This window comes from Thermothelomyces heterothallicus (assembly GCF_042370625.1).
Source record: "Thermothelomyces heterothallicus CBS 202.75 unplaced genomic scaffold P884_scaffold_23, whole genome shotgun sequence".
NCBI classification, from domain to species: domain Eukaryota; kingdom Fungi; phylum Ascomycota; class Sordariomycetes; order Sordariales; family Chaetomiaceae; genus Thermothelomyces; species Thermothelomyces heterothallicus.
The window spans coordinates 548940-570693 of record NW_027192584.1 but is presented as its reverse complement, the minus strand read 5'-3'; the positions used below and the strand labels follow the sequence as shown (position 1 = coordinate 570693).

The 21754-nt window shown below is 46.8% G+C and overlaps 4 protein-coding genes across 4 annotated transcripts; all 4 read left to right on the top strand.

Annotated features, from left to right (window-relative positions):
- The first annotated feature begins 40 nt into the window (after positions 1-40).
- On the top strand, positions 41-2398 carry P884DRAFT_262991 (uncharacterized protein). The gene has a single exon (XM_069441717.1). It carries the CDS (start codon positions 342-344, stop codon positions 2073-2075), a length of 1734 nt encoding a protein of 577 aa, XP_069295275.1. The 5' UTR covers positions 41-341; the 3' UTR covers positions 2076-2398.
- An 8-nt stretch (positions 2399-2406) lies between these two features.
- Positions 2407-4632, top strand: P884DRAFT_262990 (Thiolase, N-terminal domain-containing protein). Its single transcript, XM_069441716.1, has one exon. The coding sequence runs from the start codon at positions 2637-2639 to the stop codon at positions 4176-4178; it is 1542 nt and encodes a 513-aa protein (XP_069295274.1). The 5' UTR covers positions 2407-2636; the 3' UTR covers positions 4179-4632.
- A 2912-nt stretch (positions 4633-7544) lies between these two features.
- Positions 7545-8294, top strand: P884DRAFT_63151 (uncharacterized protein). Its single transcript, XM_069445997.1, has 2 exons — positions 7545-7604; positions 7653-8294. The coding sequence occupies exon 2, from the start codon at positions 7675-7677 to the stop codon at positions 8104-8106; it is 432 nt and encodes a 143-aa protein (XP_069295273.1). The 5' UTR covers positions 7545-7604; positions 7653-7674; the 3' UTR covers positions 8107-8294.
- On the top strand, positions 8270-9425 carry P884DRAFT_63149 (hint-domain-containing protein). Its single transcript, XM_069445996.1, has one exon. The coding sequence runs from the start codon at positions 8483-8485 to the stop codon at positions 9164-9166; it is 684 nt and encodes a 227-aa protein (XP_069295272.1). The 5' UTR covers positions 8270-8482; the 3' UTR covers positions 9167-9425.
- Positions 9426-21754: the final 12329 nt, after the last annotated feature.

Below are 21754 nucleotides of genomic sequence, written 5' to 3'. Positions count from 1 at the left end.
GCCGACATCCCAATTCGCGTTTGTTTGTCCGAATCAACGCTCACCACGGGAGTTGTTGTCAGCGCGAAGCCAGAAAGCTTGATGAGTCGTTAGCAGCTCTTGGTTTTTGCGTTGCGCTCCCGCCTCTCCCCTGATTCAACCCATTTTTTTTTTCCCCTTCTTCTGCCGCCCACATAAAGTCGGAGTGACGTGGTCCAGTGCAATTGCGCAGCTGCAATCGGCGAATCGCAAACAGAACCGATCCAACTTCCGACCTATTCACGACACACATTTCTAGCCATTTCCCAACTCCCAAATCTCGCTGGTAGAATCCAAACTCAAGCTTCTGTCGCTCGTTCGGGATGTCCTCGGACTCGGAACCATCTGCGCAGGTGCTCAATTGCCTTCCCGACGCGGGGCAGGCCGGCCTTGAAGACGAACCAACCACGCCGCTCGACGAAGAGTCCATTCCTGCCTCGTCGCAGCAGAGCATACCTGCAACCGAGGCTCCCAACTCCCCGGTAGACCCGACATCGTCGTTTAAGACGGAGCACAATGAAGACCGCATAGCGGCCTCGGTTGTTATTCCCTCGTCGCTCACCCCTCCTCCCTCGTCGCAAGTACCCAGCGCTGCCGTCACAGGTGCCGTCAATTCCCTCGGCTTCATCGGCTCGCAACGCTCGGGTATCTTTTCGCCGCCAGCAACTGGTATGAACTGCGTCAAGCGAGAGGCTGCCATGGACGATTTTGCTACCCCAACCCCATCCCAGATTGCCGATGCTTCGGTTGAAGAGCTCCGGAGCATGCTCCAAGGGTGCCTGGCCGAGCACGCAAGACTAAAGATGGAGGCTGCCCACCACAAACTGCAGTATAACATGCTCAGTATGCGGGCTGAAGAGGACACCAAGCGTGCCGCCGTCGAACACGAGATGACGAAGAAGGAAGTACAGGCGCTGCAGCAGGCCGAGGGCGCTCGTCAAGCCCGCCTCGACATCATCACAGCATCCGAGTTGACAGAGGCTAAGTACCTGCAGCTCAAGGTTATGCACGAACGGGTACTCGAAGAGAACGAGGCCCTGCACAAGAAGATCAAGGCGGCGAGGAAGGTCATACAACAGAAAGAGGACGAGATCGCCGCTCTGCTCGACGATCGGGAGATGCTGCTCAACCGCATCCGGGAGAATCGTGACCACTTCCACCGCCTCTGCCGCCCTGGAGGTATGTTTCACGGGGCCGTGACGCCCAAGCCCCAAGCTACAAGCCCTCAGCAGCACCGAGCCACCCCACGACAGACTCCTAAGACATCGCATCGAGAAACCCACCGGGACGCCCATCAGGAAGGCTTTGCCGCACTGCTCCAGGCACTCAGCCAGGACAACAATAGCGCTCCCTCAACTCCGCTAATCGGCCAACGGCCTGGGCCGCGTGTCCCCCTGAAGCACACACGCAATGTCCAGTCCATGTCCTCCCTGCCATCCACCCCCCTGGCCCGAACCCCCGGGAACAGCAGAGGCCTTCTTCCGTCGATCGACCTCGTACCCCAAACCGAGCCGCCGCAGCGGCACACCCGGTTCATACCCGAGACGCCTGCCACTCCCAAAGGCCGTGAGCGGCGCAGGAGTAGGGAGAGCACGATCTCGGCCGAGGATAACCAGGAACTCGCGCGCCAGGCATTGCAATCCATTGTCTCGCGCGGTTCACACCATTCGCAGAGCTCGCGTCGACGTTTATCAGACGCGGATGAAGAAGCGGAGATCTACGAGAGCCAGGCTAGCCAGGCAGCCTCGGAAATGCTCCGCCGGGACGCCCGCGAGAGCTTTGAATTGGCCGCCTCGGTCGGAAACTCGAGGGACGGCACACCAGCAGCCGCGGATCGGAGCGCCAAGCTGCAGGCTAAGCTTTTTGGGGGCTTGAACAAGAGCGGTCTCTCGGTACCGGGAAAGCGCAAGTATAGTGGGCACCACCACGGCGAGCTTGTGGATGGCTACCCGGTGCATGACCCCGTCACCAGCCCAACTAAGAAGTTGCGCGAGGTTGGCGGCCTGAGGGATCCAGGTCGAGTCGGACTAGGAATACAGTATGGCAGGGAGATATAGGTTGGCGACGAGGTAGTGGTCGTTTGACTTTTTCAGTTTTCTTCCTTTTGAGGTACACCGGCGCAGAACAAAATTTGTGTGCTTTCTTGGTTTATGGCCATGGTGGACGATGAGGACGGTGGTTTTGCAGTCAGCACCGGGTCGGCCAAAGGGTTTCGATGATGCAACGGCGAAATGGTCAAGGACAGAGGGTGGTATATGATGTTCCCTTGCTGGAATCTCGGTTTGCATGTAGTATGCTTCTCAGATTGGCTCGGGCTCTGGGGTGGTTGAAAGCCGGGTGATTAGCGGGGAGACCGGGAAAAATGAAACGTCGCGGCCTGTGAAAGCTTTGCCTGCTCAGTGGATGCCCTTGCCTGGCACAAGCCATCGTACTCCCCAGTGACTCCGAGCTGGGTACCCAACCCCAGGAGTGGGGACCCCGCGCTGCCGATTGACACTGCCGCTTATTGCCTCCCGGGTCTGCGTTTTCCCCCTCTCCACTTGCCGGGCGTTCACAATCCCCACCGGCCATCGCGACCGCGAATTACCCCGAATCAGAGGGTTTCCGCCGTTGGAGGCATGAAGAAGCTGCGATGTCTCCTTAGCCTTCTCTCTTCCTATTTTTCTCCCACCTCTTTGTTCCTATTTCGTGTCATCTTCCAGATACCCCGGCGTTCGGTTTGCCTTGATATCCAAGCGATTGGCGTTTCCGTACTAGGAATACCTTCCCAAAATAACTGCCGAAAGCTCCCTGTCTGTGCTCCGGCAGTCACGAGCATCGGGCAAGCTTCGTCTCCCTGTTGTTGTGCCGGATTCTCTAAACAAGTCAACAAATTCTTTGTCGAAGACGACGCCATGACTGTCCTGCCTAACGGCATCAAGGCCGTCCTGACCAAGGCGCCCGCCGATGTGGTCATCCTCTCATCCGTCCGTACCCCGATCTGCCGGTCCTACCGTGGCCAACTCAAGGACGCCTACCCAGAAGAGCTCCTCTCGGTCGTCCTCCGCGCCACCCTGGACAAGAACCCGCAGCTCAACCCGGCCGACATCGACGATGTCGCCGTGGGCGTCGTGCTGAACGAGCTGGGCGGCTCCAAGGCCGCCCGCATGGCCCTGAACCACGTCGGCTTCCCGTCGACCACCTCACTGTACACGGCAAACCGGGCGTGCGCCTCGTCCCTGCAGAGCATCGCCCTGATTGCCTCGCAGATCCGCACCAACATGATCGACGTCGGCATCGGCGCCGGCATGGAGAGCATGACGCGCAACTACGGCTCCAAGGCCATCCCCGTCGACTTTTGGCCGGCGCTGCGCGAGTCCCCCGTCAAGGACGCGCGCGACTGCATCATGCCCATGGGCCTGACCAGCGAGAACGTGGCGAGCCGGTACGGGGTCTCGCGGACCGACCAGGACGCCTTCGCGGTCGAGTCCCACCTCCGGGCGGCCCGCGCGCGCGACTCGGGCGCCTTCGACGCCGAGATCGTGCCCGTCACGACGCGCTTTCAGGAGGTCGACAAGCAAGGGAACAAGGTGGGCGAGGAGAAGACCATCACGGTCACCCAGGACGACGGCATCCGCGCCGGCGCCTCGATCGAGTCCCTCGCCAAGCTCAAACCGGCCTTCCGGCCCGACGGGGCCAGCACGGCTGGCAACTCCAGCCAGGTCAGCGACGGCGCGGCCGCCACGCTGCTCATGCGCCGCAGCACGGCCACGCGGCTCGGCCTGGCCGACAGCATCATGGGCAAGTTCGTCGCCGCGTCGGTGGTCGGGTGCGCCCCGGACGAGATGGGCATCGGCCCGGCCCTGGCCATCCCCAAGCTGCTGGGCCAGCTGGGGCTCAGCAACGCCGACGTGGACCGGTGGGAGATCAACGAGGCCTTTGCGAGCCAGGCCCTCTACTGCGTCCGCGCCCTCGGCCTCGAGAAGGAGCTGGCCGAGGGCAAGGTGAACCCGGACGGCGGCGCCATCGCCCTCGGCCACCCGCTCGGCGCCACCGGCGCGCGCATGGTGAGCACGCTCATGCACGGCCTCGGCCGGACCGGCGGCGAGGTGGGCGTGGTGAGCATGTGCATCGGTACCGGCATGGGCATGGCGGGCGTCTTCGTCAGGGAGTGCTACTAATTATTAGGTGCTGAGGTAGCATAAACGTTGGGGGAAGAGGGCCGGGCCCGGAGGTCTTGGGTCAGTCGGTCCTCTTCTTCTTCCTTTTTTTTTCTTTTCCTTTCTTTTGGGCCTTTCTTGTGGATACTGAAATCATCGTCAGGAAGGCTTTGGACCTCGTTCAAAAAAAGGAATGGAAGAGATTGTGTTTTCTCGTCCAACCCAAGAATAATAATTACAGAGCTTCAGCGTCATTCAAGAGCAACAGAACGATGGTGTAATTAAAGCACCGACCGGGACAGGTCCCTCGAGACGGTTTGCGTGTCCCTGGCCACTTGGGTGAAAGAAATATATACATTGGTCTGAACGTCGCTTGACTGGTGCACTTTGAGCAGAATGAGTTGCTGGGTCATCTCAGCTCAGTCTAATTAGTTAGAGTGTTCGAAGTCTAATTAGCACGCTTGAAATGGCGGAAGGGTTAAGAAGGCAAGGGGTGGAGAGAGTGTCGTTGATTTCAAAGTACCCAGTTCCTGGAATGATTCGTTAATACTGACACGTTTCCTATCCCTCGAGCGAGGAGTAGTTACTCGTTTCAAAAAGGGCGGCAAGTAAACTCTCTGGTGTGTCAACGTGGCTGATAATATTAGAAGTTCGGGCTAAAGGGCAGCTGGGTGGTTTAATTAGAGAGTGTGTTGAAATAGATCTACCTTAATTACAAAGTGGTGTTCCTCCGGAGCTATCACTTCTTCGCTGGCCTTCTCTAATCCTGCAACGCCCGTGCCTCGATTCTGTCTTGTCTTAGTGTACCTTGAATGTGGGATGAAAGTATGGGGATCCTTGTCCATGCAATGAGCCAGGTGTCATATATTACTCGGTGCCTATTATTACACACGTAATGGTTTATTAACTGCTATCTGACCGTGTAAATAATTAAGCTGATACAGCCACAGCTCCTCTCCATCCTGGGCCCAAAGCTCTGGAGACCCGAGAAGATGGAGGAACTCCCAAGGCTGATTTCTCGAGTTGCTGGCTAGGCGTTCCCCAGAACGTCGAACCCTGCGGACTCTCTGCAGCCAAGTCGATGCTCGATTCCATGCTTCCCAGGCAGTGTGTAATTACAGGGAGGGCGCAGTGTGGGTCGCAGTTCGCAAAGCAAGCGGTATAAATTGACTATGGAAGAAAAAGAGACATTACCGCCTCGCCCAGCGCGCGACCCAATAATTAGATCCCCATCCTCTCGAGTTCCATCGAAATCCAGCCGTCGGGGTATCAGTCTTGTCCAATCCAAACCATGCGCCCCAAGTCCAAGCCCATGACGCCCTTCCCAAACTCCAGACCCAAAATGGCAAAGTGAACAGCTTCAAGAAGGATATTCCTTGTTGCTGCGTGAGGGGCCGGCAAACACGGCATCCAAAGTTGCTGGGTGCAAATCAAGCGGGTGATACCATCCAGTTGCGGTCACCCCGTCTCGGAAAGGTTGCGGGCGCATGTCGCTTTTGCTCGTCTTGCTTGTTCCGTTGCAAAGTGGACCGATTAACCGGGTCGTCTCAGTTTGGATCTGACATCGATCTCCGCGCCGTCTTGAATGTGTAGTTGCGCGCCGAAGAGGGAGAGTGCAGCAGCGGAAAGCCCCCAGATGGATGATAACAAATAATTAAAATGTTTCTGCCGTCTTGTCGTTTAGACACAGTCAACGCATTGACCGTGCCGGCAGTGGCTGCACGACGGGCTGATGACGAGGATAGACCCGCACTTGCAGCAGCGAGGCTGGTAGGCCGACATTGTGGGATGAGTTGTCGTTGCTAGGAGCTATGTTAAAAGATCTGGATCGATGGAGGTTGCTGTCTCTCTTTGAATTCGCGGAGAGTGAGAGAGTGATCTGGCAAGTGGGAGAGGAAGAGGCTGGAGAAGGGGGAGCAGAGCGGCAGAGGTAAGCTTCCACAGCTTAATATACGTCCACTGCTGCCGCTGGTGGTGTCGGGGGTGGGTGGCAAAGGTTTTTTCTCCTTGCTGTGCTGGTCACTTACCATAGCACTGCGGTAGGGTCCTGTTCCGGGAAGCCTCGCTCCTTTGTCTAAGCTCGAGCGAATCAGAGGGCTCGCCGGTAGGTTGGCCTCCCCAGAGGCGGGCGAAATCGGAACCCAGTCGCAAGGCGCAATCGTCTGAGTGGTTCGACTTGTCGCGCCAGGTCTCTTGCCAGCAAATTGCGGACCATTCTGGGGCGCGGGATGTCTGGGAATTGCAACTGGTAAAGGTGTGAAGGTGGGTGTGGTACTCTGCACACAGACTTCTTCTGCCTTGCATTAGCTCAAGATCATCGTACATTCCCCGCGATTTATCGTGCGGCCCGGATTGGTCGGAGCAACACACGACTTCCAATAAGAGAAACGCATGAGGTTTAAACATTTGCTAAGTGCTATAGCTTCGTGTGGGGGCACGGCAGCGGCAATCTCCGCGTTACAACGCAAATGACATCAGTGGTGCAGTACCCTGCAGTGAACACCAACTTTTTGGTTCACGATCTGAGATTGACCGATCGCGGTGGAGGTTGAAATGTGTCCGGATCCGGAAAGCACTTGGGGGCCATGGGGGGGAACGACGAGTGGCTCGACTCGGTCCGTATCCCTCTTGAAAGTTCTCGATCCGCCCATGACCATGACCATGACAAACAAGTTTTCCGAGTTCGTTGCTCCTTGGGCCATAAGAGTTGAGTAATTAATGTAATGACGACCGAAGGTCGCCACTGGTCTCGCTCCCACCGTCGTATAGCTCTAGAGCTAATTGGACGCCTAGTTCTGCTCTTGTGCTCTCGGAGCTCACGGTTCGCTCGATGATGTCGTTTGCATACCGGCCGATAACGTAAGACCAACCGGTTCAAAAAGGGAAAGAGTGAGGCTAACGTTTGGTTGCTCTCCGGGTTCTTTAATTACTGCGTAGTGTATTTCATACTATGACTCGAGTTGAGTTTGTAGTAGTTACTAGCATGTACGGTGTGTCCAAATAAACTTTCGTGTGCCCACGCCTGGCTTTTCGATTTCCTGCCAAACTCTGGTACCTGTCGGCGTAGGGTTCTCCGTCTTCCTTCGCAGCGCGCCGACAAGCGAAATTCAACGATAATTACGGAGTGGAAAGGAGAGCAGAGAGCAAAAAGCGACAGTGTGGTTGGGAATGCGTGGTTAGTGTCATGGACCCTGCATCGATGCCCCACCATTCTACCCGCCCGTTAGGGAGTAGTCCTACGGAGGTCTGCTTCAAAAGACATTGCAGGCCTGTGCCAAGGCTTGGCATATGACAGCGTACGAAGTGCACCGATGATCCGATTTGTACTGTAATTTCCATAGTTTAGTGATCTCCCCCGCATATCGAGGGTTTATTCCTACCCAACCTTTCACCCGAGTCTACCAAGTCTTCTAGATCCAGTAGTTATAATACTTTCAGAGCGTTTTGGTAAGCTGCCTTTTGTCGAATTGATAGATCTGACTAACTAGCTGTCAGTCTCTATAGTACGTTCTATATAATGGCTACAATACCTACCAGGTCTCTCCCGACCAAGTCTCTCCCGACCAAGTCTTCAATGCCTACCAAATCAAGCCGCAAATATACGACTCTTGCCCAACGGGTACAGGCTCTAACTCTCCACGCAAAAGGAGCCAAGATATCGGAAATCGAGGCTATAACCGGGATAAAAGAGAGGGCATTCTATACAATATTGAATAGAGCAAAAGAGCGGGGATACATACCAGGTGGCCCTGTCAAGGATGAGCATGTGGCAAATGCTCCAAAATCTGGAAGACCGAAAGTGGTAACTGAACGAGTTGCCCAGGTTATTGAACAGGTGGTAACCAAGAACGGTACCACAAGACAATACCAAAAGATTACTGATATAGTTGCTCAGCATCTAGGCGGAAAAGGGCCAAGTCCTTCAACAATCTGGCGATGGTTGAAATAGGCTGGGTTTAAGAGTGTCAAGTTGATAACTAAGCCAGGATTGAATAAAGCCCAGAAGATGGCTCGTCTGGAATTTGAGGTCGCCCTCGCTCTCGTTGACAGCGGCTACTACCACCGCTGGGGCATCCACTACCTGCCCTCGCTGGCGGGCGCCCACGCCCGGCAGGTATACAACTCGTTCAAGGACGCGGGCCCGCTGCGCTACGGCGTCGACATCCCCCCTCTTCCAGCGCTGCCGCGACCGCCTGAACGAGGCCTTCGATAACCTGCCGCCGCCGGAGCCGGCCGCGCAGCCCGTCTTCGGGCACTCATCCGCTCTGCGGTCCGCAACGGGGGCTCCGCCGGGCGCCCCCCAGCCGCATCACCGGGTGGTGTCGATGCTCAGGTACAACAACGCGATGAACGGGTGCTTTGCGGGGGAGTCGGGTGTCCTCTTGGCGGGGCGCCCTCTGGCCGGCAAGGTGGCGGTGAGGCTCGCGCAGCTGCGCAAGGGGATGGAGGTCGTCACGCCCAAGGAGCCGAGGAAGATCATGAAAGTATTGAGGATGCCGGTGAGAGGGGTGGAGATGTGCATCATCGGCGGCGGCGGACACGAGGAGCTAGTGTTGGTTACCCCGTGGCATCCTGTCGCGCTACGTGAGGGCGGCGGCGGATGGCAGTTTCCCAGGGATCTGGCGCTGAGGTCCGTCCGGTACACGGGCGCCGTGTACTCGGTCCTCCTGGAGCGGGACGAAGATGTCGATGCGCATGCCATGCGCATTGGAGGCGTCTGGGGTGTGGCGATGGGACATGGACTGATGCGGGAAGGCAGGCGACGCGACGTGAGGGCGCATCAGTTTTACGGGAACTATAACAGGGTCAGAAGGGCGCTGGCGGGACTGCCTGAGAAGCCTGGAGGTGTGGTAACGGGAGGAGGATTGACGAGGGACCCCGAGACCGGTTTGGTTAATGGGTTTAGCACGCTTAAGGGGACACGAGCGAAGTTGTTGACGAGTGATGGAGGTCTGGTTGTGGTATTCAAAATAGTTCAAAGATCGATATCCTCTATCAACGTTTGCTAGCCCTGTGGCTCTGTATAAGAAGAGGATGGGCACAAAGAACCCACCGTTTACAGACTCCACAGGGCAGTTATCTTATCTAACCTTATATGATAGACGCGTCCGTAGACACGTATTACATCAAGTCCCCCGCCCAGAAAAGAAAACGTAGTACCCGTACTACAGGCTCCAAATAGCTCCCAATTTGAGCTCTCTTTCTACATCAAATATCTAATTGAAAGTAGTGGTATTATACTACCACTATGGTGTCTTGTATATCGTTCTGGTCCGTACTCGTTCTACGTAGGCGTTTTCTAGCTATGCCCGCCTCCGGGCGAGTCTTTGACGCGGCTTTTCTAGCTGCGCCTGCCTCTAGGCGAGTCTTTAAGGTAGTTAGTTGCCTTCCTTGACGAGCCTAGTATTTGTTTACTATCTTACGTGTGTAGTATAGCTAGAAGTTAGTTTTCTAGACGTTATATTTATAGCCGAGTCCTTTCTATTTAATAAGATACTTATATTTGCTATATATAAGCTTATAGTCCTAAATATATTTGACTTTGTATTTGTTACTAGATTCTAGCCTGTTATTAGTATAGCTATCTTCTATAGGGCTAGTAGGTAGTATAGTATAGTTATATAGGTCGGTTCTAGGAGGTATAGGTAATAAATAAGCTATAGATATTACTAGGTATATATCTATATTAGGTAGTAATTATAAGTAGTATACTAGATAGCTAATATATTTAATGATATTAAATAGGCCTATATACTATTAGGATAGTTTATATAATAGTTGACCTAGTAGATAGTAACTATAGTATAGGTATAAATATACTCGGTTACCTAGCTTAAACTCGATATCGTAGTAGCTAGTATTATATCTGTATTTAGCTTGAGCTACTATAAAATCTATTACTATCTAGGTATCCTAGTATAGATATTCGTATAGGACTAGGATATCTTATACTATATTTGATAATAGCGTGGTTAGCGCTTCTAATAGTCTGGTAGATTTAAAACCGTATAGTAGCTCGTATAGCGACACTCTAATAGAGGCAGTATAGGAGCTATTTAAATGCTACTAAAGCTATAGAAGTATAGTAGTCTAATCGTTATCTAGTTTCTTATATACGAAGAAGTATAGAGCAATTTCTATAGTCTGGTTCTTTTGCTCTGTAAGACCGTCTCCCTATAGGTAGTATACAGTTATTATTAATAGCTTTATACCTAGTGCCTTCTATATACCTATCTATAGTTTAGAAGTAAATTTGCGATTACGGTTAGATATAATGGCTATTGGTACTCCCTAGTCGGATAGGAGCAATTATCGTATTAGTATATAGCCCTAGTTTATAGTAGTATAGCTAGAGTAGCCTAGTATAAGGAGCGTTTATTTAGATAACTTATAGGATATTATTATTATCGAATTAAATTTATTATACCTATCTAAGTGCTATAGCGTTCCGGCTAATATAACTAATGGTAATGTTACTATAAAGTTAATAGCAATTACCTATATTAGTAGTATATCCGATAGGTAGATTAGCTAGTAATTACCTATAAGAAGGTTACGATCTGTGGTATTGACTTGACAAATAGGATAGTATTTTATATAGTCCTTTACTTATCTGGTTTTTCTATCGATCGCGATACTATATAAGTTATATATTATCTTATTAGTTCTAAAGTAATACTTCTTATCATAGGCTAGGCTAAGGATATATTATATAAGGCTTGCTAGTATATATAATACGTAAGTACTATCTAGGCAAATATAGTAGAGGAGCTTGTCGATTAAGACGAACGGTAGCCTATAGCGCGAAAAGATAGCGATATCCTTATTATCAATAGTTCTATCCGTACGCTTATTTTTAAGGTCCCTAATAATATAGGCGTATTTGGCATTAGTTTTATAGCTACTAACGAACTTTACCTTGAGGTTAGGATCTATCTACGCTTCGGTAAAGGCAAACTATATATTGTCAAGTATAGCTAATCTATTAGAGCGTTTAGATAGTTCGGGGTCCCCTAGTGTACTTAATCTACTTAAGGCATCTAGTACGAAGTTAAGCCTTCTAGGAAGATAGTAGACCTTAAGGTTATACTATAATAGGTAGATAGATATATTAATTAGGTAGCGGTTAACGTAGTCGGTAGAGCTTATATCTAGGTTAGTTTATTCTATAATTCTATATATAGCGGTATAGTTAGTTAATATAATAACTAGTATATATATTAAATAGACTATCGTATATAGTTTATGAATTGCCTATACTAGATAAGCGACTTCTTGTTTAGAGGGCCTATATTATATCTTAGCCTTTGTTAATAGGTAGCTTAGGAATATGACTAGTAGCACTTGGTTAGCTAGGATAGGTACGCCTAGGTGCTAGTTATATCTATCGCGAGTATAGAAGACTATAACGCCAAATCCGCGCTCTAAATAGCTATCTAGTTAAATATATAGCTATTTACTAGGATTGAAGTAGTATAGGATAATTAGGTCCTTACGATAGATAGCCTCTTATAGGGCTAAAAAAGACGCCTTTTCTTGCTTAGTCGGTTCAAAAGAAGTATAGCTATAATAGCCTATTCGTTTGGTATAGTTACCGACTTCTAAACTGCTAGACTTATACCCTTATACTAGTAACTTAGTTTTACGTTTTTATAATGGTTTAGTGATCTTTATATAGTATAGAATCAAGTGCTATAGGAAACTAGTAGCGCCTAAATACTATTTTAATGCCTTTAACGTATATAGGAAGGATAGTTACTTAAATGCTTTAACACGCTAAGCTATATTTATAAGGCTAAGACTATCTATACGAAAGCTAAGGAGCTCTATATCTAGGTAGCTAATATAGAATTTAGTAGGCGAAATAGCGATATTCTTCTTCTTAAACAGGCTAAAGATAGTCCTTAAATAATATATATAATCTTTAGCTATATCTAAGAAGATAATGATATCATTAATAAATAGGTAATAGTAAGTAGAAAACAATTATAATAGCTAATCTATAAACTATTATATATATATAAGCGAATTATAATAACCTATAAGAGCTATAGTTAGCTATTCTAAACCATATAGACTAATTAATATAAACCTACCCTTATAATTATAGAGGCAATTATCTCCTACAAAAAAAGGCCTCTCTTGCATCTCTGTAAATACCCCACCAAAACACACGAAACTGCCATCGCTAGAAAGCTCTCGAAAAACGCTATCTAACGGTACCACTTTTAACTACACGCGAGCCATTACGGGTGTACAACAGGTATTGTAGGCATAGGAACTAGACCCGACCGTAATCCGACCGTACCTCGTACGCCCGTCAAATTTTCACCATACAGACCACCTAGTGCCCCTAAACGTAACGTCGATTTAAAGCCTACCGCCAAGCAACTAAGTAGGGAGGCTTATAGCTTCGAACTAACCATGGGGGGGCCTATTATAGGCCTACCCTACCCTAGATATTAAGGAACTAAGGGGTCTTATTATATAGCTAGTTAACCTTATACTAAGCCCTAAACGGGGCAGGGTATAGGACCTTGCTAATGGGCTCTTATAGGGCCTTATAACTACTATTATAGGCCTAGTTCTAAACCTATAGGAACTTATAGCTAAGGAAATTAAAAAGGGGCTTAAAGAAGCCCTTAAGGCTACCCCTTACCCTACCTAGGTATAGGTAGCTATAGGCCTATAACAGGGGGTAATAGGCCCCTAGGGAGGCCTACCGTCAGCTAAGGCGGTGCTATTACAGGCCTTATATAAGGTTACAATACAGAATACAAGCCTATAGGAGGACCTTAAAGCCTAAACCCTAGCTAAGATAGTCGAAGTAGTTAATAGGGCTTCTAGCTACTAGGGAGCCGTCATAGCTAGGAAGCTCCTAAGTAGGGATATAGTAGTAGTCTTTAAGGATAAGGCTACTAAGGATTAGTATTTGGCTAATAAGCGATAGGTAGTTATAGCCTTCGGAGAGGAGGCTAAGGAGGTTAATAGGGCTTATATAGTCCTAGCTAAAGGAATCTAGAGGGAGGAACTATAGGGGGTTAGTAAGTAGGACTTTAAGGGAGCTATAGGCCTATAGTCGATCGAAATAGTCAAGTTCCGGCTACTAAAGAGCCTGTAAAGGAAGTAGGCTACTATACTCCTAGGCTTATAGGACCTCGAAGAGGCCTAGAAAGCCTATAATAAGGGCGTAGTCTAGGAAGCCTAGGTACTAGACTACAAACCCTACTAGGATACTCTAGAGCTAAGGTGGTACTATAGGTATTAGAGCTTTAGCTATACCTAATAGTACTACTAATAGCTAGCCTATTGTAGCCGATATAGTATAAGGGCCTATAGGGAAGGAGGGAAGACTAGGGAGGCCTAGTGCCCTACCTACTCTAACTAACTCCCTTATAGGTATATAGCCTATAGGGGCCCCTATATAGCCTAGTATAGGGGCTGCCTAAAGAAAGTCAAAGCCTAGGAGAGGGCTAGGGAGGCCTACTAGTATAGACCTCGAACCTTCTAGCTACTAGAGCAACTATACTAGAAGGTAGCCTTCGAGTTTAGCGGCTAGCTAGAGGATGATAACTACTACTAAACTAGGGCTAAACGCCCCTATAGGAGGCCTACCTTAGCCTAACAGGTAGCTAGGAGTGCCTTGTTCGATACTTAACAGACCCGTATCTCCTTTCTATAGCCTAGAGCCCCCTCCCTCTTATAACTAGCTAAGGGGACAATAGCTATAGAGCCTACTACTACTATACCTTTATCCTTTACTCTAGCTACCTCGAATATAAATTAAGATCCTTTAGTAGAATACCTAAGGTAATAAATAGGCCCTCGAGGTCCTATTAGAGGAGGCTAAATACGACCTACTAGCTATCTAGGAACTATAGATTAACCGGTCTATAGGGTTAATATACTACCCCCGGGCTTCGAAATACTACCTAGTTTATAAGCCTAAGGGTAAAGTGGCTATTCTAGTGGCTAAGCGCTTCCTAGTTAGCTAGTAAGACTATTTAGCGGAGGAGAACTAGTATAAGGTAACCTTTCTAGCCCTAGGAGAGAGGGGGTTCGAGCTTTAGTTAGTCTATAATAACAAGGGGGAGCAGGCCCTCTTATAGGACCTACTCACCCTACCTTAGCCAACCTACCCCCTAGTTCTTATAGGTAACTTTAACCTCTATTACCTAGTCTAGGACCTATTTAACAGGCTTAGCCTAGGGGCTAGGGACCTCCTTAGCCTTATAGACTAGTAAGACCTCGACCTATAAATACTATACGGCTAGGTTACTAGGGCCTCCTAAGGGGACTAATATAGCCGGCCTTCTATAATAGACCTATTCTAGGCCTTGGCTAGGCTAGAAGCAACCTATAGGGATATTATAGAATATAGGAAATCCGACTACTACCTATAGACCCTAAACGTCTCCCTCTAGGGGACCTATAGGCCTATATTAGCTAGTAAAGGGTAGGACTAGAAGAGCCTAGATAAGGAGGTCATATAGGCTAAGGCAGCCTACCTCCTACTCCGGCTTAGTAGGTAGGTATTAGCCCTAGCCAGGCCTGTCTTCTAGGGCCTAGAGGAGCTTCTATAGGCCTTTGATAGGCTTATAGAGGCCCTTGAAGAGATAGCTATAGTCTTAGCTCTGGTAAAGAAGGCTAGTATAGGTAGTAAACGAGCTTAATAGTAGACAAAGGAGGTTCGGGAGGCCTAGAAGAGGGCTAAGGAGGTAGAGAGGGCCTATAGGGGTACCCTAAACCCCTATATATAGGAGGTACTTTAGTAGGCCTTATAGGACTAGGCCAAGACCATTATAGCTACAAAGACCAAGAGCTAGAGAGCTACACTATAGGAGATAACTAACTAGCTAGACCTACTATAGAGGCTAGAGCAATAGGCAAGGCTATAAAGCTACCTACTAGTCGACCCTCTAAAGCTCCTAGCCTTCGAAGGAGGGCTTATAACCTACTAATAAAAGGCTAAGGCTCTAGCTAATAAGTTCTTTCCAAACCTAGAAGCAGACTTATTAGATATTAATAACCTAGATCTAAACGACTACTAGGAGCCAAAGTTCGAAATAAGCTAGGAGGTTATAGTAGGTAATATTAGGGTAATACTAGCTAGAGCGGCCCTATAGAAGGCCCTAGGGGAGGACCTCCTCCCTATAGGCCTACTAAAGGCCTATAGGCGGCCACTCTACTAGATACTAGCTATACTAGCCTTAGAGAGCTTATAACTCGGCTATTTCCTGGCCTAGTTTAAAAGGGCTAAGACAATAGTCCTCTGTAAGCCTAGTAAACCCCTATAGGCCTACTTTACCCTAGGTAGCTATAGGCCTATAGCGCTCCTACTAATAGTAGGTAAGGTATTAGAGGCTATAGTTACCTAGAAGGTAACGGCTATTATAGAGGCCTATAGGCTTTTCCTAGCTAAGTAGATAGGTAACCGGGAATATAGGTCTACCGAACTAGCTATTTAGCTTGTTATAGCCTAGGTTTAGGAGGCTTAGAGGTATAAGGTAGCTACCTCCCTCCTATAGCTTGATATCTTAGGGGCTTTCGATACTATTAACTATACCTAGCTACTAACCACTTTATAGAGCTAGGGCTTCCTGAAGTGGTTAGTAATCTAGGTTAGGGAGTGGCTATAGGATAGGGTAGCTATCCTTTACTTCGATAGCCAGGAAACAGAGGATATAGCAATAAGGGCTAGGGTCCCTTAGGGGTTACCCCTCTCCCCTATACTATTTATCCTCTATATAGCCTCCCTCTACTAGGCTATTCGCTAGGCTAGCCCTATAGTTAGTTTAGTAGGCTTTGCTAATAATACTAACCTTCTAGCCTTTAGGAGGGCCAAGGAGGCCTATAACGATCAGCTACAGAGGGCTTAGAAGGCCTACCTATAATAGGTAAGGACCTAGGGTATAGCCTTTACCCCGGAAAAGTATAAACTTATCTACTTTAATAGGGGCTAGAAATAGTAGTTATAACCACTAGAGCTCCTATAGCCTAGAGGGGGTACTACTATAATAGCCCCTTTGAAGTCGGCTAGATTCCTAGGGGTCTAGCTAGACTAGAGGCTATAATAAGGCCCCTACTATATAAAGGTAGCTAAGAAGCTAGAAACCTAGGAGTTTACCCTAACTAGGCTTACTATAAAGACCTAGGGCCCTAGCCTACTATAGGCCTACAAGGTCTATACCAAGTATATCTATAGCGCCCTAACTTATAGGGCCTCGAACTTCTATAAGCCTACCAAGCTAGGGGGTAAGCTAGAAGGCCTTGCTAGGGAACTATCGAAGGCCTAGTATAGGGCCCTTTAGGTAGTTACTAGGGCCTATAAGGCTACCCCTATCCGGTGCCTCGAAACGGAAGCCTAGGTACCACCCCTTGACCTCTATCTTAACAAGAGGCTAGCCGATTTCGAAGCTAAACTTGATCAGCCGCTCTTATAGGCTAGGGTAGGTCTAGGGGCCCCCCAGGTCCCCACGAGGGCTCTTATCTAACAGGCCTATAACAGGCTTAACTAGAGGTTCTAGAAGAGAAGGGCCGGGGCAAGGGGCTAGGAGCCGAAGCCTATAGCCCTAGAGGTAGCAAGGTCGACAGTCCGGTAGTAGGTTTAGGAGGGCTATAGAGGGGGTTAACCCCCCCATAGACCCTATAAAGGAGGTTATAGGCTATAGAACTGGCCGTAGTAGCTAGCTAGAGTAACCGCTAGAGGGCCGACTAAGCTGGTAGGAGGATATAGTATATATCAGACAAGGACCCCCTATGCCTAGTTTTTACAGGGGAAGGCCTATAAAGGCACTAGGGCCTAATGAAGGCCTAGAGCTCCCTACTAGTATAGGCCCGTATAGGGGCTATTGGCCTCTATGACTTCCTATTTAGGGTTCAAGTCCTAGGGGTCAGTACCCCCTACTATGCCTATAGCTAAGGGAGGGAGACTGTCGAGTACCTTGTTATTTAGTGCCCGAACCTACTAAGAAGCTAAACGTGGGAACCCTAGGAAATATGGTTATAAAGGGACCTAGACCTCGTTTTACAGGGTATAGGGGCCTATAACTATCGTTTGGCAAGGAGGGTTCTATAGTAGCTAATAGACCTAGGGAGGCTTTTGGAATACTACCTTACGAGGAGGCTAGACTAGGAGGGAAGGGCTCTTTAGGGCTATTCTAGCCACTTCTCCTTTTCTTTATAGTATATTAGTATTCTAGATCGGGCGTTAAAGGAGGGACAGAGGTTTTTATCTGGCCTATTAGGTATGGTTTCCTTTGTATATAACTAGAGAGGCTCTAGTATACTTATTAGTATAGTAGTATAGGACTAATAATAATAATAATAATAATAATAATAGGTATATTTGAATTTGCATTTTTAATGTCGGCAAATAGTGCTATAGATATAAGTTACTTTAGAGGGATATAATTGCCTTTAAGGATTACTCCTATATAGTTATTTAAATTAAAGGAAGTATTAATAGAAATAATATTATAATGATTAGCGATTATTAATATAAGGTTAACGTTAGTTACTATAGCTAGTATAGCTATTATTATAGTAGTAGTTATAACTATTATAGCGTTAAAAGCTATCTCCTATAAATAGGCAAAATAGCTACTATCTTTTATTTCTTTGATTCTTCTAATAGGGTACCTTTTTAGAATATAGATTATTCCTTATATAGTATTTTTAACAGGTACTACTTTTAGAGTCTTTATATCTATTATAAAGTTATAAATATATTACCTTATACCTCACCCTAATCTTTACAAATACCCTACCAAAACACACGAAACTACTATCGCTAGAAAGCTCGTAAGAAACGCTATCTAACAGTACCACTCTTAACTACGTACAAGCCATTATAGCTATACGACGGGCATCGCGAGCACAGAAGCCAAACCTGACCATAACCCGACTATACCTTATACAACCGTTAAAATTTTCACCGTATAGACTACCTAGCGCCCCTATATGCGATATCGACTTAAGGCCTAATGCCGAGCTACTAAGTAGGGAGGCCTATAGCTTCGAGCTAATCAAAGGGGGGCCTACTATAGGCCTGCCCTACCCTAGATATCGAGGAGCTAAGGGGTCTAGTTACGTAACTAGTCGACCTTATACTAAGCCCTAAACGGGGCAAGGTATAGGACCTTACCAATAGGCTCTTACTAGGCCTTACGACCACCATTATAGGCCCGGTTCTAAACGTATAGGAAATCATAGCCGAGGAAGTTAGAAAGGGGCTTAAAGAAGCCTTTAAGGCTACCCCCCGCCCTACCTAGGCGTAGGTGGCTATAGGGCTATAACAGGGGGCGATAGGCCCCTAAGGAGGCCTACTATCGGCTAAGGTAGTGCTATTACAGGCCTTATAGGAGGTTATAATATAGAACGCAAGCCTATAAGAGGACCTTAAAGCCTAAACCCTAGCTAAGATAGTCTAAGTAATTAACAGAGCTTCTAACCGCTAGGGAGCTATTATAGCTAGGAAGCTCCTAAGTAGGGATATAGTAGTAGTCTTTAAGGATAAGGCTACTAAGGATTAGTATTTAGCTAACAAGCGATAGGTAGCTATAGCCTTCAGAGAGGAGGCTAGGGAGGTTAGCAAGGCCTATATAGTCCTAGCTAAAGGAATTTGGAAGGAAGAGCTATAGGGGGTTAATAAATAAGACTTCAAGGGGGCTATAGGCCTATACTCGATTAAAACAGTTAAATTCCGGCTACTAAAGAGCCTATAAAGAAAGTAGGCTATAGTGCTCCTAGGCTTATAAGACCTTAAAGAGGCCTAGAAGGCCTATAATAAGGGTATAATCTAGGATACCTAGGTACTAGATTATAAACCCTATATAATATACTAGCCTTATAGTAACTATAGATAAGTATATAATATTTTATTTAACTACCTTAAGGGAAGAAAGAGGAGAAAGTAAGTATAGGTGCCGAAAGGGGTTCCATTTCCTAATATAGGGGGTATATATATACTCTAGTTAAGGTTCGGTTAGGCGTTAGGTTAGAGCCTAACTAGGTCCTAAGCGCGTACCCTACAAACGCCCTACGAACGTATATAGGTCCGGTCCGAAACCGGGTATAGCCCGTTATCGATTAGCCCGGGTAGAGCCTAGGCCTGTGATATACCCCCCCTCTTTTTCTGGTCGGATGCTCGGGTAGGTCTGCCTAGTGTCACCGTGGTAATAGGTCCTATATATGCCGGCGGTCTATATATATAGTCTAGCTTTGTTTAGGTCCTATATAGGTCCCGGTCTTTGTTTTGGTATTATATAGGTCCTGGCCTTTATTCGAGTTCGAAGTAGGGCCCGGTCTTTGTTCGGGCCTTATACGCGCTCCCCTAGCCCTACTCTCCGAACACGTATAAATTCTTCCTCTCCCTCCCTCTGACTCCCTCTTCCTCCCTTTTATAACCTATATACTCTCCCCCTGCCTCCGCCTACCCGTACTCTATTTCGCTGCCTGCTCCCGTATTATGCCCCTAAAAAATTTTTTTTTTCATTTAGAATGTCTACTACTATTGGCTTGCTCGGTGGTAGTGGTAGTAGCTGCTATCCTAGTAGTGATAAGAACGAAGATTATAGTGTAAGTTTTCCCTTTTGTTTTCCTAATCATAGTCGTAATATATATGTCCTAAGTCCCTACTAACCGCCTAAATTTTAGTATAAGAACTAGAACATTTCCCTTAATAGGTTTGCTATCGAGGGTAACTCCTCTGATAAGGAGTTTAAACTCCTACCTAAGAAGATATAGTATTATCTTAATTGTATTTATTATATTCTAAGTGGTAATAATATTATATATGTCCCTAGTTATAATATATCCTATATAATGTACTGTTCTGCCTATGATCCTTGCGTTTAGGACCTATAATTATAGGTAAATAATCTATATTTATATATAGGTATCTATAAGATTATATACTATTATAATAAGGGTATAGCCCTAGAGACCCCCCCTTAGCCGAAGACTATAACCTATAGTATGTATAAGGTAGTCCTTATACTTATATTCTCTGCCTTAGTATATTCTTTTACTACGATTATAGAGGCTATATAGGTTAACCGCTCCCCTGCTTAGCTTACCTTTTCCCCTGCCTAGGCTACTATCTCCTATTGCTATAATGATAATTATATTATGATCGCCCTCCCCTGTACTCCTACCTACTACGGTAATAATATCTTAGCCGCCTCTAACCCTACCCCTACCTTATGAGCTACTAGGCAGCTTATATAATATGCTATTGTATAAAATGACATTATATTACGCTAGATATAGTATATAAATGAAAATATATCGACTCTAGTTAATACTAATACCGCCCTTATTACTTATATCTTAGGTATACCTTTACCTATATCCTAGGCCTACCAAACTGCTATTATATGTCTTGCCCCTATCCTTATCGACTTTAACCGTACCTATATACACCACTCTAGTTCCCTAACCAAGCGCGCGTTATACCTAGTCTATAACCGTAAGGAGCCTGCCTACCTTGCTCCTAAGGACCCTATAGAGGAGGAGGAAGAGGATAAGTACTTGGAGGAGGATAAGGAGTAAGTACGTAGCGTATTGTTATTATATATTTGTTTTGTAATTAGCTTGGTCGGTACGTCTGTAACGCGGCTACCGCCTATCTACCCTAGGTTCGCCTATATGTATGGAAATTTTAGATTGTTTACTTGTATATTCCTCTACGTTTTCTTGTCGTGACCGGCCCGTTATTTAGGTATATGTCCCCCTATTCCTGTTCGAAAGCGTCGAGTGCTTTGGTGTTCTCTAAGTTTTCTAGTAGTTCCTAAATTAGGGTGTTATATCCCTTTTACTTTACTAATACGTTACGACGGTTTCCCCTCCCCCTTACGTTCCTAGTTATAAGAATCGCTTCTACTTTATATTCTTCTTATGGTAATCTATCCTACGAAAGTTCTAATACTAGGCTAGGGTAAGTATCTAATATACGTTATAAGGGGAGTAGGTTAGATATAGTATATTTAACTAGATTAATATAGAAGGTAAGGTATAGGCCCTAGGGGATATCTAAAGTAATAGTTAGTAATGTTAGTACTACTACTACCTTATATTTAGTATTAACCTAATCAAGTTTCCGACTTAGGTAATTAGTTTTAATGTTATATAGGGATAACTATACTTTATCCCTTACCTTAAACCTTTTAGCCAGATATTAAGATCAATTAGCGTTTTCTTGCTAGCGCTACTATATATATATGATAGTAGCCTAGGTCTACTTTATACCTTCTTTTAGGTGGTATAGGAAGTTAATAGCCCTCCCCTATAGGGTCGAAGCAGGAGCGTCTAGGAGGTTAGTAAACTAGATAGGACTTATATTATAGCTATAGAGGAGGTAACTTACGCTTGTTCTAGTTACCGTTAAGTTATAATTATTAATTATAAGCTAGTATACTAGAAGATGTTTAGGCTAGTTATACTAGGCAAAGGAAACGATAGTCTATAGGATAGTCTATACCTCCTAGTTTATATGTTCTATACCTCTGTCTGTTTAGAGGTAATAGGCTATTGATAGTAACTGTTCGATCCCGACGATCTTATAGAGAGAAGTCTAAAATTGGCTAAGCTAGTCC